Below are 16,597 nucleotides of genomic sequence, written 5' to 3'. Positions count from 1 at the left end.
TTCAGTATAGTGGCAGCTGCTCTCCTGAGTCCTGACATCGTCTTCTTCATATTTTCACGGCAGATGTGGGATATGATCCACATTATGAACCTGGGAATTTCCCCATGGCCTCATTCTGACATGATTCACACTCATTCATCATATCTGAATTTATATTTTTGCTCCTGCTCCCTTTTCAACTGTCCCAAGGATGTCATCATTTTCATGGCTAATTTTGAAAAGCGTATTTATTCGTAAACATCATGTCATTTACAACCACAGTTTTTAAGAATAGAGAGCACCATGATGCATTCTTTAACAATAAGTATTGAGAGTACAGATTAATTTAGACCTTTTTCAACTTGTACTTGAGGGTATTTCCACTGACTAAAGGATCTGATCTCAGCTCCTGGATTTGATTGGTGCCCATCATCTACAGTATCTGAGGAAAGTGTAGGACTTCATTGCATCTCCTTTGTTGAAATGTTGAAAAGCCCCACGGTTTTGGCCCCAGGTTATGAATTACATCCATCACATTTCGTGCTTTTTCATAGTCAGTGTTTTTATTTTACATGTCTCTGCTTGCTTCTTACTAAAACAGATGAAATTTTGAATCAATTATGGCACTGAAATAACCTTAAAATCTAAAAATGATTTGTAATCAAGTCAGAAATATGATTTTAGGACGAAATCAACCTGACTACAGTTGGCTACACCAATAAAAAAACACACATTTTTTAATTTCGAAAAAAATATTATATTATTATATAGCCAAATCAGTTATATTTATCATCACAACATCATCATATTTAAGGATTTAATTGGTCAGTTTGTCCTTGCATTTTTTTAAATGATTAATATATATATATATTTATATATATATATATATATATATATATATATATATATATAAATCATTTTCCTTTCATTAACTCCCTTGCACAGTATTTGAGACATCATGGTCTTCTAAAAGATTTAATTGCTCATTTTGAAGAAAATCACAAACAATATATATTTATTATCACAAAAATTGAATATATATATATATATATATATATATATATATATATATATATATATATATATATATATATATATATATATATATATATGAATTTTGCACAGAAAATAGTGCACACTTTATAATTATGTCAATTATTGTCAATTATATATATGTATATGTGTGTGTGTGTGTGTGTGTGTGTGTATTTTATGTTTCCACTGTTGCCTAATATTGTTCTCTCACGTAACTGGCAGACAATACATCAGATGATAAAATGCCCACAGTGCTCATTTTTACATACCGCCCTAATCACCTATAATTGCGAAAATTACATGAAGTATATTGTGCTGTAAAACCGTTTTCTGTGCGTCATTATGTCTCAAATGTATGTGTACCAAGTGCTTTTGAGCAGCGATTTTCTAAACAAACCTCAAGTAAATCTGTGTTATTAGAAACACTTGTCTGCTTAATAATGTGTGTACTTTACAGAGGTGTGGAGTTGCAAAGTCACATTTCAAGAATTCTGTCACTCCATTACACTGCGTTATATGGGAGACAGCTGCCATTAACAGGACATGCCCACGCTTGCAGCCCTGGAAATATTTTGCTCTTTGAAACTTTGGACTTAATAATATATCTTAATACTATTTTTTTTCTTAAAACAAAATTAGAGACAAACAAATGGAAATATGAAAAAATAGTCAATCTATTATTAACAGTCATTCACAACAGTGTCCTATGGGTTCAACAAACATATTGAGTGTTTTTCATGTGATGATGCTGCAAAGCTGGAAAAAAGCCCCTATAACAGCTGTGCAAAACATGCAGAGCATTTTGTTTTTCAGTTTGGGGTCAGTATGATTTTTAAATGTTTTTGAAAGTCTCTTGTGCTCACCAAGTCAACATTTATTTTAAAAACAGTGAAATATTATAACAATTTAAAATAGCTGTTTTCTATTTGAATAAATTTTAAAATGTCATTTATTGCTATGATGGCAAAAGCTGTATTTTCAGCATCATTACTCCAGTCTGCAGTGTCACATGATCCTTCAGAAATCATTCTGACATGATGATTTGATGCTCAAGAAACAATTGTTAGTATTATCAATGTTATGCTGCTTAATACACTGTAAAAAAAAGTATGATCAATGTTATGACATGTTTTTACATTGCTTTAACTCATCAAAATAAGTTAAGCAATTTTCAATTTCAATTTTTTAGTCAGTTTAATGTAATTCAAGTTGAAATGACTTAAACATCCAAGTTTATTGTACTTAAAAATTTAAAGCAGCAACTTATTATTATCATTTATTTTTTTACAGTGTACTTTTGTGGATATAAATGGATATAAGATCAGTATTTATTTAGAAAAATAAATATTTGGAATTTTATACATGTCTTTAATGTCGCTTTTGATTAATTTAATTTATTGGGAATTGTGTAGAATGATGTTGACTGCATCCTTTGGTGTCTTTAGACTAGCTGTCTTATCATCTACAGGTTTTGAAGTCATATGCCAGCTCTTAGTCAAAACTGAATGGCTATGATTCACAATCCTTTCCAGCAGTCTGGAAATATTAATAGTTCTCTTGAAATGAAGTTGGCATAATGATTTGCCATCATTTAGGCCTTAAAATAGATTTCTTGTGTATTTTTTTAATAAAGTCTGAGAGGTATGTACTATTGGGGCTTCTAAAACCCTAAAATCACAAAAAAAACAATCAAAACAAGAAGCACTAACACGAGTTCATAACCTTTCATTACTCATGTCCGTTACCAAAATGAGTCAACAAATCACTTGAAGCTAAAAGTAGCACCGGAGCAGTGATATCATTGCTCACTCAGGTGTCCTAAAGGCAGTTTTTAACCACATTCTGCTGTGGAGGAAGTGGTGGATTGGCCAAGGTACTTTTTACATGATTCACAAACAATTTTTGATAGGAGCGAGCACTATAAAGAACCCTGTCAGACCGAGCAGAACATCATCCGGTCAACATGGAGCTCACAGCTGTGGTATTGCTGGTGATCGCTGCACACGCTTTAGCAAAACCTATTTCAAGTGAGGAGAAAGACGAGGTGTTATTAGCTGAGGTAGGGAGAGCATTTTTCTGTGGGATGAATCTTTGCTTCTTCATTTTCTGTTCTTTAAATTGTATTCATTGATTTTATTTTTTTAGAAATATCTTCGAAGGTTCTATGGCATGCCGGCTGGTCTACATGGAGAAGGAAAAGCATCCGATGTCATGCACAAGAAAATTCAAGAGATGCAAGAGTTTTTTAGGTTGGACGTTACGGGAAAGCTGGACGACGACACTTTGGAGATAATGGAAATGGCTCGCTGCGGAGTTCCAGATGTGGCCGAATATAATCACTTTCCAAATGACCTCAAATGGAAAACCACAGATGTGACCTTCAGGTTTGTGTTTGTCAATTAAATAATTGAATACGATAAAAGAAAAGTGGCAGTTTGATTTTCAAAATATGTTTTATTCACTTTCAGGATTCTGAATTACACTCCTGACCTGAAGAAGGCGGATGTGGACAGAGCCATCCGAAATGCTTTAAACGTCTGGAGCCGTGTGACTCCACTGAGGTTTAAGAAACTGCACGTGGGAAATGCTGACATAATGATCAGCTTTGGAGCAAAAGGTACCACCATTTTTATTATTCGTTGAAGTGGGAATTAAATGAAGGCTATTTCTTCCTGTTTATTTCTATCAATTTCCATTCTTTTTTCGAATGCAAATGACAGAACATGGAGACTTCAACCCGTTTGATGGACCAGAGGGGCTTCTTGCTCATGCTTACCCCCCTGGAAATGGCATCGGTGGTGATACACACTTTGATGAGGACGAAACATGGACCAAAGACTTTCATGGTACAAACAAATACCACATTTATGCAGTAGCTACACCACTTTTCAAAAGTTTGGGTTCGGTTCTATTTTTTAAATGTCTGTTATGCTCAACAATGCAGCTTTTATTTGATCAAAAATACAGTGAAAATATTATTACATTTTAACTGTTGTCTATTTTAATATATTTTATTCCTTTGATGTCAAAGCTGTATTTTCAGCATCATTACTCCAGTCTTCAGTGTCACATGATCCTTCAGAAATCATTCTAATATGATGATTTGATGCTCATGAAGCATTATTATCAATGTTGAAAACAGTTGTGCTGCTTAATATTTTAGTGGAAACCTTCTTGAAACATTAGTGGAAATTCTTTGATTCTAGAAAGTTTAAAAAACCTGCATTTATTTAAACAGAATATTTGTGTAACATTATAAATGTCTTTACTGTCACTTTTGATCAATTAAATCCATCCTTGCTGAATAAAAGTATTAATTGATAGTTTTTTTTTAAATGTACTGACCCTAAACTTTTGAACAGTAGTGTATATAAAAAGTCTTGATTTCTAATCATAGTAATCTTCACTATGTTCTTTGCAGCATTCAATCTCTTCTTGGTCGCGGCCCATGAGTTTGGTCATGCTCTCGGTATGGCCCATTCCTCTGACCCTGGGTCACTGATGTACCCGGTGTACTCCTACGGCGAGGGTTACCCGCTCTCTGAGGATGACATTAAGGGGATCCAGTCTCTCTATGGTGAGTAATATACCATTTCGACCAATAGATTTTTCTAGAAGTCTTCATAGTCCTGATTCTACCTACTTTTGGGTTAATCAAAGGTGAAAACCCAAACCATGGAAGGGTCAAGCCCAAACCCGACGCTCCAAGCAAGTGTGACCCTGAACTGAGTTTTGATGCCGTCACTGAACTCCGTGGAGAGACAATCATTTTCAAAGACAGGTGCAAAAATAGTCCACAGTTCATTGTTTTGATATAACTGTCCCTGGCTGCACTAGCACATTTTTAAAACTCTGTGTTATATAACCTAATAGGGTTCCTGATAATATTTTTGTTGGCAGGTTTTACTGGCGGCTACATACACAAATGCCTGAGCCTGAACAAACCCTCATTAAAAGCACCTGGCCTGACATACCAAACAAAGTAGATGCTGCCTATGAGAACCCAGAGAAAGATGTTGTCATCATATTCAGCGGTTAGTTTTGAGATTCAAATGTCAAATGATCATGTTATTTTATCTTTATTTTGCTCAACTTATTGTGAACGTTTTATTTACAAACCTTATTTATCAAATACTATTACAGTATTTATTAATATTTTAAATTAGCTTAGTCAGTATAGTATCAGTTTTTATTTTAATTTTAATTTGTTTTTAGTCATTTTTTGTTCAGTTTTAGTACTTCAGGGCAACATTTTTATAGGTTTTACATCTAATATCTATATTTTATTTTATTTCAGCTTTATTTCAATTAACGGAAACCATTTTTAATAGTTTTAGCCTTTTTAAAATTAACAATAACAACACTGCCACACTTACAGATGCAGTTTTGAGTTAGATTAAACTAACTCATATTAATGTTTTCATGATTGACAAATATTACAGGTATCAAAATGTGGGCTCTCAATGGTTACAATCTTGTTGACGGCTATCCAAAATACATCCACAAACTGGGTCTCCCGAAGACAGTCCGCAAAATAGACGCAGCTGTAAACATCCGAGATACGGGCAAGACTCTACTTTTTGTAGAAGAGGAATACTGGAGGTATGTTACAATATTCTGAGGACAAAAATACTATACCCGAATGCTAAAAAGCTAATGTAAGCTGCATCTCTTCTCCAGTTATGATGAGCAGACAGGCACCATGGATAGTGGATACCCACGATCAATTGAGGAAGACTTTCCCGGAATTGGAGATGAAGTGGATGCCGCTGCTTATCATTTTGGTATGTGTGAATTAGTTGCATAACTAATGTATTTGAACCGATTCTCTAAGGCATGAATGACTTAATGAAACTAATTGTCGTTTCTCTTTTTTAACAGGATTTTTGTATTTCTACCATGAGCATATTCAGTTTGAATACAGTTACAGCTCACGGAAAGTCATGCGCATCATGAGGGCCAACTCTATACTCAACTGTTGAGCACTTACAATGTGGATGTGCCATAAACTGTCAATTGTTATCAACTGCTGTGAAAATTAGCATTCCTTTTTCTGTGTTTTCAACTACTGAGCTGGTAAATCAGTAGAAAGTCTCCATTATTTTCTCATTTATTTATAGACCATGATTCTGGAATCGTGTCTGGGATATTTTGGTAAAATTAACTTCTGTGTGATTCTTTATATACATCCAATTGGGAGCAAAGAAAGTGAAATATATATTGACTGAACTAAAAACTGTAAATGTGTTATGCCCTCTACAATACCACTGTTAAAAAATTAAAAAATAAACAGAAAAATGAAAACTGTTTTTCATGTTGAGTTATTAGTATGAATTTGTCACATAAGTGTTAATGGACAGATTTATTTTTAGACTATGTGTACAGAGAATGCATAAGTAAATGAATACAGTGAATAAACAATAAATAATGGATATTTAAATGAATTAAAGTGAATGATTAGAAGTAGTGTGTGAATTGAAGTGATCTGACTGTAAAATCAGCAACAAACAAACAAACAAACAAAAAACATGTAAATTACACCTAATACCATTTCGTTCATACAAAATAAAAAGAAGAAGAACAATATGCATGTAATCACAAATTGCAATCCAAAGAGGATCATTTGTCTCTGTCATGACTAATAAACATGAAAGCCAGTCCCTTCATGGACACACGTTTTGTTTTTATTCTCTTTTCCATCTGACCCTGTCTATGACTAAATGCTTTTGGAAGTGAGATGACATTTATGTATTGAAAACATTCTCAAAGGCTGCTCTGAATTACTCCTACCAAGCTGCCTCAAGTGTTTACAGGGGATTTCAGTTAAAACCCACATGTGACCACACGTTTGCTTATGTGCCTGATGTAGCCTGCCAAACCTATCCTGTTGTGAGCTTAGTTGGGGATTTTATAAGAAAACGCAGTTCCTTGATGGTCGCTTTGGTGGTTATGTGGTTATAAAAAATGTAGCTGAATTTGAGAAGTTTAAGTTTAGCAACATTTCTGTATGTATATTCAGTGTTTAGCAAATATGGGTATTTCTGCATTTAAAACGTTATTAAAAAGAGATAAAATAGCATATTTTATCATGCGTTTGTAATTATACCACATTAACTCCAAACAGCTTAAAGCTTATCGCTGGTGTTTTAGACGTCACAAACTAACTTGTAACCAATCACATCACCGTGTGATCAGGGAGTGGATCTCTGAGCTGGTGTGAGTGAGTAGACGGGTCTAGTCTGCATTTTCATAGAAACCCGTACTAAATAAGGCGGTGTGTTACATTCAAGCTATTTTATGGCATGAAGAAATTTATTTTCAAGAGAAAACGTTTATGTGTCATTTTGGTGATCAAAGATGAGTTTTAGGGGATAAAATGATTGACTGCAGGGGGACTGACTCAACTTACTCAAAATGCAGTTTTGGTTTAGTTCCAGCGGTTTACCAGCAGTCTACAGGATGATCTGAAGATTCTACTTCCTTATGTGTATTTTGTATAGGTCATCCTTCAAAACAAAATATGGTTTTGGCAATGATGAATTAAATAAGTTAGGCTGCAAAAAAGTGCTAGCTGTGTAGACTCGAACTTCACATTTCTTCACAGAAGAGGAAGTGGTGACTGACACATTTTGTGGTAAAACTGGAGGAGCACACTTCAGCTTTGAGGGAAATTTGTAATTACTTCTTGTTGACAATATCCAACCAATCCTACCACAATGAAACATGCACCGTAATATAAATTACAACATAAGCCATATTATATTATTTTATATCACACACACTACCGTTGAAAAGTTTGGGGTAAGATTAAAAAACAATATAACAACAGACCTTTTAACGGTACAATATATGTTTGCATACATGTGTACATTTTAAATATTTTTTTATTTTATTTTATTTTTTAACGACTTTTATTTTGAAACCTTTTTATTTCCCCTTTGTGGTGTTGTTGAGTGTATCTAGGCGGCTGGCTTCCCTCTACTGTACTATCAGATATACGTCGATAACCAAAACGTTTAATTAACCTTTGTGCTTACACGTTTTTCCACACTTCAGGTAACGTTAAAGCTTTTCAGCGCAATATTATCGATTTCAGAAAAGATCATTCGTAGAATACTTAGTCATGACTATGATAGTCATAAACATGAACCTGACTATCGAAACTGCTTCTGTGTTGTTTTAGTAAAAGATGGTTGTCAAGCAGACAGATATGTCTATACATTCTTATGTTATCTGTGATCTGATGCTTAAAAGGTTGGCCTGCTTTGATTTATTAATCTTTGTATAATCAGTGAACCTATAAATGTACACAATATTGCTTTACTATGTGAAGTCTTTATTTATTAATAGTTTTATTATTCTTCACAGATGCCAGATGTGAACACCAGTAAATCTACTTCTCCACCTAATGGTGGAAATGTAGAGGAACCATATAAAACCACAACACAAATTCACTCAGATGTCAGAGTGACTCCAGTGTCTAAATCATCCAATAATCAGACGATTAACCACACTAAATCTGCTTATTTAACGTTACGTGCTGAAAGTTATTTCAAGACACAACAGGATGTCGATCCAAATGGGGGAAAACTGGATCCTTCAACACAAATGCAAACAGACGCTAATGTGAAAGAAGTTAACACATGTTCTATTGAGAGTACAAGCCAAACAGACAGAAACCGTGTCGTTAGAAGGTTAGGTGTCACTAGTACTGCATTTATTGGGCCTGCGTGTCGCCCTGAACCTCGTATCGAGCAGGAGCTTTGTGAATTTTACAAAGAGCTTGAGGAAGTAGATAAGGTCGACGCATCCTGGAAGCCCGAAAGCAACCTACCAAACAGGAAGGACAGTCCTGTTGTCGTAACTGATCATGGCAGAGCCTACAGACCTTACCCGGATACACATGAACGCAACCAAAAAGATCCAAAGAGATGGAGACCTCACTTACAATGGAATACGGATGACTTTGGTGAAAGAGGACATCCAGAGCCAAGGTATCCACCTCCACCATGGGTTCCTCCAGACCAGAGGATTCAGTTCTTCCCTCCCCCAACCTCTGGAGGTCCAATCATGTATCCTCCAGAGATGAGACCTCAGGAGAACTTCCACAGTCTTCATACGAACAACAAAAATAACAGCTGGGGCCCAAGGGAAGGACCACCATTAGCTTCAAACAGATGGCATGAACGTAGCAGTTTCCAGTCACAGGAGGATCATAGATTCTCTGAGGGATATGAAACACCGTTATCACACTGGCAGCAGCACGATCGTGAAAAAGACCAATATCAACATTTGGAGCTCATTTTGTTGAGGGGAGTCCCAGGATCTGGAAAATCCACTTTGGCCAGGTGAGTAAAACTAAATATGTAGAGAAAAGACGTCATTGTTTTTTTTCTACACCAAATCAATGGCCAAATTTTTGATTAAATACTAAAGACGTATTACAAATAATACTTGTATTGATTTGTTAAGTTCTGCTAACATTGTAACATATGTTTTGATTAGTTTAGGTAAGCAGAGAACTGATTTTTTTAATGTTACACTGCATGTATTTTAGAGAGCTCCTGTCCACTGGTCCCAATGGAGTAATATTGAGCACAGATGACTACTTTTTCCAAGACAACAGATATGTTTTTGATTCTGCTCTTCTTGGGGACGCACACGACTGGAATCAGAAGAGAGGTGAGGAAAGCCTATACAGTGAGGAAAATAAGTATTTGAACACCCTGCTATTTTGCAAGTTCTCCCACTTGGAAATCATGGAGGGGTCTGAAATTGTCATCGTAGGTGCATGTCCACTGTGAGAGACATAATCTAAAAAAAAAAATCCAGAAATCACAATATATGATTTTTTAACTATTTATTTGTATGATACAGCTGCAAATAAGTATTTGAACACCTGTCTATCAGCTAGAATTCTGACCCTCAAAGACCTGTTAGTCTGCCTTTAAAATGTCCACCTCCACTCCATTTATTATCCAGATGCACCTGTTTGAGGTCGTTAGCTGCATAAAGACACCTGTCCACCCCATACAATCAGTAAGAATCCAACTACTAACATGGCCAAGACCAAAGAGCTGTCCAAAGACACTAGAGACAAAATTGTACACCTCCACAAGGCTGGAAAGGGCTACGGGGAAATTGCCAAGCAGCTTGGTGAAAAAAGGTCCACTGTTGGAGCAATCATTAGAAAATGGAAGAAGCTAAACATGACTGTCAATCTCCCTCGGACTGGGGCTCCATGCAAGATCTCACCTCGTGGGGTCTCAATGATCCTAAGAAAGGTGAGAAATCAGCCCAGAACTACACGGGAGGAGCTGGTCAATGACCTGAAAAGAGCTGGGACCACCGTTTCCAAGGTTACTGTTGGTAATACACTAAGACGTCATGGTTTGAAATCATGCATGGCACGGAAGGTTCCCCTGCTTAAACCAGCACATGTCAAGGCCCGTCTTAAGTTTGCCAATGACCATTTGGATGATCCAGAGGAGTCATGGGAGAAAGTCATGTGGTCAGATGAGACCAAAATAGAACTTTTTGGTCATAATTCCACTAAACGTGTTTGGAGGAAGAAGAATGATGAGTACCATCCCAAGAACACCATCCCTACTGTGAAGCATGGGGGTGGTAGCATCATGCTTTGGGGGTGTTTTTCTGCACATGGGACAGGGCGACTGCACTGTATTAAGGAGAGGATGACCGGGGCCATGTATTGTGAGATTTTGGGGAACAACCTCCTTCCCTCAGTTAGAGCATTGAAGATGGGTCGAGGCTGGGTCTTCCAACATGACAATGACCCGAAGCACACAGCCAGGATAACCAAGGAGTGGCTCTGTAAGAAGCATATCAAGGTTCTGGCGTGGCCTAGCCAGTCTCCAGACCTAAACCCAATAGAGAATCTTTGGAGGGAGCTCAAACTCCGTGTTTCTCAGCGACAGCCCAGAAACCTGACTGATCTAGAGAAGATCTGTGTGGAGGAGTGGGCCAAAACCAAATATTAACATTGATTTTCTCAGGTGTTCAAATACTTATTTGCAGCTGTATCATACAAATAAATAGTTAAAAAATCATACATTGTGATTTCTGGATTTTTTTTTTTTAGATTATGTCTCTCACAGTGGACATGCACCTATGATGACAATTTCAGACCCCTCCATGATTTCTAAGTGGGAGAACTTGCAAAATAGCAGGGTGTTCAAATACTGTTCAAAATTTTCCTCACTGTATATATATAATTTTTTTTATTTTTTTATTTTTTTTATCATGTGATTATATTACATGTTTATTTAAAGGGGTGGTAAAATGCCCTTTTCAAAAGATGTAAAATGAGTCTTTGATGTCCCCAGAGTGTGTGTGTGAAGTTTTAGCTCAAAATACCCCACAGATATTTTTATATAGCATGTTCAAATTGTCACTTTTTGAGGGTGAGCAAAAACCCTTTAAATGCAAATGAGCTGCTGCTCCAGGCACAGAGGGCGGAGCTTCGATTACCTCACACAGACATGCACTGAAAATTTCTAAAACTTTTAGCCTTTTATGTTCAAACCGGAGTCAGATAAAGATGGAGAGACTCAAGAAGAAGCGACGTAGTCCCTACCAGCCGTTTGTTGTAGTCCTTAAAAAGCAATTTCTTTAAAAGCAAATATTGTAGCACTGGAGAAAATGATAGACTCACTTAACAGTTTTAATGCTCTTTTATTAACGTGAGCACCTGTGTGGCCGATGCTCTCGCCTCACACAGTCCCAAACTTAAAGCCTTAAAGCCCCACACAACCAGAACACATAATACATGAGAGAAAATACATGCATCTAGATATTGAACATAAACAGTCTTTACACTTGCTACAATATCTTCCTTTGCTTTGAACTTTCAGTGTTGTAACTTTGCAGATGTTGTTTATGCTCAAACGGCAACATTTCACACTAACTAAAGTTAGAAAAGTGAAATCATAATCAGCCACCCCTTTAACATTAATTGATGAACTTTTATGAAAATATGTCCATATTTCAGCCCAAAATAAATAAATCAAGTTTTAATAAACTAGATAAAGTAAATCAGTTTTAGGACTATTATTTTTGTAATTCTTTTCAGTGGTGATTCACTTTTGCAGTACAGTCATTTTTACTGTATTACAGTAAAACAAAGATTAAATAAAGATTGAATAAGTGTTTTTATTTATTTATCAAACATCAATGATATACAAATACATATAATGCCATTTGAATTATGAAAAGGCAGGGATTTATATTTCTATATTTAAATAGCTTAATTGTCATGAAAATAATGTAACAATGCAAAAAAATAATAATAATAATATTCATGCAAAATATAATTTATTTTTTGGGGGGCCAGGGCATTTTTGTAAGATTTGTCTGTTTACGAAATTATTCAGACAATTTTAAGAATGGAAACTTTCGCAAATTTGAGCATTTAATGTTTTGAGAGAGAGCATGAAGTTTAACCTTTTTTTTGTATGTCTTTGTCATTTCTAAGCTGAACAGGTGATGTTGGAGGGCCGCTCACCTGTTATCATCGACAACACTAATGTTAAAGCCTGGGAGATGAAGCCTTATGTTGATTTGGTGAGTTGGTGTCAGAAATGCCTGGGATTGGAGTGAAAAATACTTTTGTAAAACACAAGTTATGCTTTAAACTGACTCTGGAAATGGTCTGAAATGCAACCAACCGCTTTAAAAACATTTCCATATGTTTGAATCCAGATATCTTGCATTACATTACGTTATGATTCTTAAAGAGGATTCTCTTTAGTAACACATTTTTATTATTTTCCTTTATTTCACACAGGCTTTAAAGAACGGATACAGAGTGGACTTTTTTGAGCCAGATACCTGCTGGAAATATGATCCTGCCCAGTTAGAAAAGTAAGTCTGATAATAGCTTTGATTCTCATGTCAAACCAGGAACACAGTGACTTTTTCTTTTTCACTGAATGAGAAAGACCATTGACTTTGGATCAAGTTTTGGCTTACGGTACAGAGGTTCGGAATTCAGTTGTGTTTAAGTGGATAAAATGTTTTATAATCTAGGATCAGTGAGTATCTTTCAAATCCTCGTGAATAATACCAGCTGACTTTGATTGGATTAAGAGACATTGTTACTTTCTTTTATTTGTTTAATTTACGACAGGCTTTGTATAGCAGTCTAATAGAGCTTGGATAACCTGGTAATTTCCTGTCTATTAATTTAATCAACAGGAGGAACAAGCACGGAGTCCCTCGAGAAACAATAGCCAAGATGCTGGATGGTTTCGAGTGGCCGATGAACGTTAACATTGTGATGAATTCTGTGGTGCCGCCCCATAAAAACAAAGGCCATTAACAGAGAACCGCTATTATTGAAAGACAAACATTTTCATATGGTCTTTTAGAATATAATAGGTTTATTTTCTTCGTTTTAATATTGATGCAGCTAAGGGTGTTTTAATGAATGTGTGGTGGTTTTAATGGTTTAATGAACTTTGAGAACAATGCAGAATGCCTGTTTAAATAGTATCACTTTTCTTCTGTACTTAAGCTTAGTGTGCATATGAAAATGTTCTTTGCCGTCCTAGTTTTTCCCATTGTAATATAGAAATGTAAATCGTCTAAATCACCACATTGATAAGTGTCGACCATTGGTAAGATAAGACCATTAGAGTCTGATAAAGCCTTTGCCTTTTACGCAGTCTGGCACATACAATTCGTGCTGAGCTTTCAGATACATTCCAAGGCAGAATAAAAAAAAAAAAAATCTGTAGTGACATGATGAATTTGGAGCAGTACATACAGTCTATGTATTTTTAAGCATTCTCTGTTATTTTTCCAAAGACCAGCAGCTCGATCTACTTACTAGACACTGATCTAATCTCAGGGTTTGCAATTTATGGTGCTGTACATTGTTGATGGCTAATGTACTGAACAAAATATCTTTTTCTTAAATGCTTGATATTTTTGTAAATTAATGCTGTTTTCTTATATGATGCCAATAATTCATTTTAAATTAAAGAATGCACAAGGGACATTGCTGTTGCATGCTTTTCCACTCAATATAAGATGTGGCATTTATAATGGGGGTTATTCAAAATATGAAAAGATTAAAAAATAATTTAATTTACTCACAGCTTTGAGCCTAAAACTCATTTGATCTATTTATAACTCATAATATATATATATATATATATATATATATTTTTTTTTTTAAACTTTTTTTCCTGTTCCCAAAGCAGCATTTAAACCTCTTTCAGAAAAATAAATGGTAAAACCTCGAAATATTATAAATGTGGCCTTGGCAGTAACTCAATGCAGAATCACTTACTAGTGTATTTTACAGTATTTAGCAATTTTAGATTTTCAGTTTTAATCTTAGTTTTTAGACTTTTTGTTATGTGCTTTTGTCCTTTTCATTAGTTATATACAGTATCAGTTATGGATATATATTCATCACACACACACACACACACACACACACACACACACACACACACACACACACACACACACACACACACACACACATATATATGTATATATATATAATTGATATATATATATATAAAATTGATTATAAAATTGATATATATATATATATATATATTTCAGCTTTATTTCAATTACGGGGAACATTTTTTGGGGTTTAGTCAACAATAGCAGCACTGGTGCACACTGCATTGATTGCATCCATAGCTGTCATAAATGTGTGTGAATGAAGGCGGAGACTGACTGTCGTCCTGCTCGTGACCTATAGATGTCGCTGTTACACCACACACTCTCCAGCCTGCTAAGCGACTCAACATAAACGCTCGTTTATGCACTGACCATTTACATTATTGTTATAGCAGTTTATTTGTTTTTCCTAACCAATACCGCAATATTACCACACACAAAAAAAAAAAACAGTCATGCACTTAAATAAGTAAACTCGAGTGGAGGAGGGAAGTGAAGGGTCTGTATTGAGCGGAGCTGCACTGACTGGTGCAGATAGGGACAAATTGGCGCCATTTTGAAGCCGACAGGAGGATCACAGTTGTGGGAGAAGCGAGTGGAGCGCGCACTTTTTCCAAAAAGGTAAACGACTATTTAAATTTAAATCGCTCGCGAGTGGAATCGACCTCCGCCGATTGGAGTCCGTTAATGGGAATTGTCATTTCGTGGCTGTTTTAGTATGTGCTTTTTCCCTTTTCGGCGGTTGGTTGTCTATTCTTCTGTTAACCCATGCGAGGACATCTGACTCTCACTGTCTTTCCCCCCAAATCTGTTCGTTCTTAACTCAAAATCCCAATGGCAAGGGCAGTTGTTGTTGGTTTACGTGTAACATGTGTTATCGTGGTCGTTTTCATTGCAAAAGAGGGCCGTGCACTTTTCTGATGCCTCGTGTATGTGTAACGTTACATGCATATGAGTGTGTTTGTGTTTTAGCTCTGCTAGCTTAGCTTAGCTGCTCGTAAACCGCTTCAGCCTCTATTTAAATCTGATTCAGAACCTATTTCAGATTCTACTACTGCAGTTAGCATTCATTTTTGTTATGGGTTAATATAGTCCTTTGCGTGTTGAGATCGGACGCGCTGTTATGCACTGGATCTAGATAGTAACGGAGGATCTGTAGTGGTGTGCAATGAATTTTAGCCTGTAAACACCCCCTTAGGGCTGTTATCTGGGTTTGCTCGGGATAAACCACTGTCAAAGGAATGAAATGACAGCTGATGTGTGGTCAAAACGGTATTTTGTTCTGGTTGTGGCTGTAGAAAAGCAGTGAAGGAGCACAAAGACATCAGCTGAGAAAGCCAACCTGCTGTCAGAGTGTAAGCCTCTCTTATTTGCATGCAAAATCATTGTAAGGCTGTAATTGTGTCTTTAAATGTGTTGCATTGTTTAGTAATTGCATGCATAGAGGTGTTGCGAAATGCGTTTGGTGTTTGCAGGGAGTTTGAAACACCTGCACTGTCTTGATCCTTCTTTAGAATGGACAGCTACTTTCACTTCAGCTTGCATTATAAATTTCTTGCATAATTATGCTGTTATAACTTCGCACTGGGAATGGAAAACACTTATGCATTTTTACAAATTTATTCGTACTGTTTATTTAAATAGTCTATGGTGTTAGTGTACATTATTTGTAGTATTACATTATACATATTTTTTGACACAAAATTCTAGCAATTATTGCAGAATAAAAATACATGTATTGTAATTTTGTGTTGTTGTATTTAGCATGAGTGTAAATCTATCGCTACTTCCATTTCATGGAAATTTAACAGATTTCATTTTAATGTAAACATTTGAAATGGTCTTTTAGCGGATTTAAATTTAATATAACACGTTTTAAATGTAGTCTTTTTCTCCTGGAAAAAATGTAACCAAAATATTGGTATATATTTTTGTCCAATCAGATGCTTTCTAGAATGAGAATGCCCCTCCCCCTAATACCAGCTGGTTCTGACTGTCAATAGCCAAGTTTCCATTAAAGTTTTAAGTGCATAAATTCTATATCAGTGCTTCAAATATTGCAAAAAATTTGTTTGGAAGTGCTTTTTTTTATAGAAAAAAGGGCTTAACGTAAATAAATGTGGTTACATGACATAATTAG

General features: G+C 35.7%; 3 protein-coding genes across 4 annotated transcripts in view; all 3 read left to right on the top strand.

Moving 5' to 3' along the window:
- Positions 1-2,817: 2,817 nt before the first annotated feature.
- mmp13b (matrix metallopeptidase 13b) lies at positions 2,818-6,683 on the top strand. Its single transcript, XM_084125551.1, has 10 exons — positions 2,818-3,073; positions 3,160-3,398; positions 3,483-3,631; positions 3,735-3,860; positions 4,436-4,591; positions 4,675-4,795; positions 4,915-5,048; positions 5,457-5,616; positions 5,695-5,798; positions 5,896-6,683. The coding sequence occupies exons 1-10, from the start codon at positions 2,978-2,980 to the stop codon at positions 5,994-5,996; spliced, it is 1,386 nt and encodes a 461-aa protein (XP_083981677.1). The 5' UTR covers positions 2,818-2,977; the 3' UTR covers positions 5,997-6,683.
- Positions 6,684-7,947: 1,264 nt separating this feature from the next.
- Positions 7,948-14,033, top strand: n4bp2l2 (NEDD4 binding protein 2-like 2). Of its 2 annotated transcripts, XM_084127191.1 has the most exons (7): positions 7,948-8,070; positions 8,198-8,268; positions 8,383-9,362; positions 9,572-9,696; positions 12,509-12,597; positions 12,821-12,897; positions 13,231-14,033. In XM_084127191.1, the coding sequence occupies exons 3-7, from the start codon at positions 8,383-8,385 to the stop codon at positions 13,352-13,354; spliced, it is 1,395 nt and encodes a 464-aa protein (XP_083983317.1). In that variant the 5' UTR covers positions 7,948-8,070; positions 8,198-8,268; the 3' UTR covers positions 13,355-14,033. The 2 variants fall into 2 exon arrangements, with proteins under 2 accessions (XP_083983317.1, XP_083983316.1); XM_084127190.1 differs by lacking the exon at positions 8,198-8,268 and having other exon boundaries at positions 7,955-8,070.
- A 741-nt stretch (positions 14,034-14,774) lies between these two features.
- Positions 14,775-16,597, top strand: part of pds5b (PDS5 cohesin associated factor B) — a 45,999-nt gene continuing 44,176 nt past the window's right edge. The window contains exon 1 of the mRNA XM_084126992.1: positions 14,775-15,078. The gene's annotated coding sequence lies outside the window, so the exon portion shown is untranslated. The remainder of the gene's footprint in view (positions 15,079-16,597) is intronic.

The sequence above is a fragment of the Abramis brama genome (genome assembly GCF_963993115.1).
Source record: "Abramis brama genome assembly, chromosome: 10".
NCBI classification, from domain to species: domain Eukaryota; kingdom Metazoa; phylum Chordata; class Actinopteri; order Cypriniformes; family Leuciscidae; genus Abramis; species Abramis brama.
This window is presented reverse-complemented; position numbering and strand designations above follow the sequence as displayed.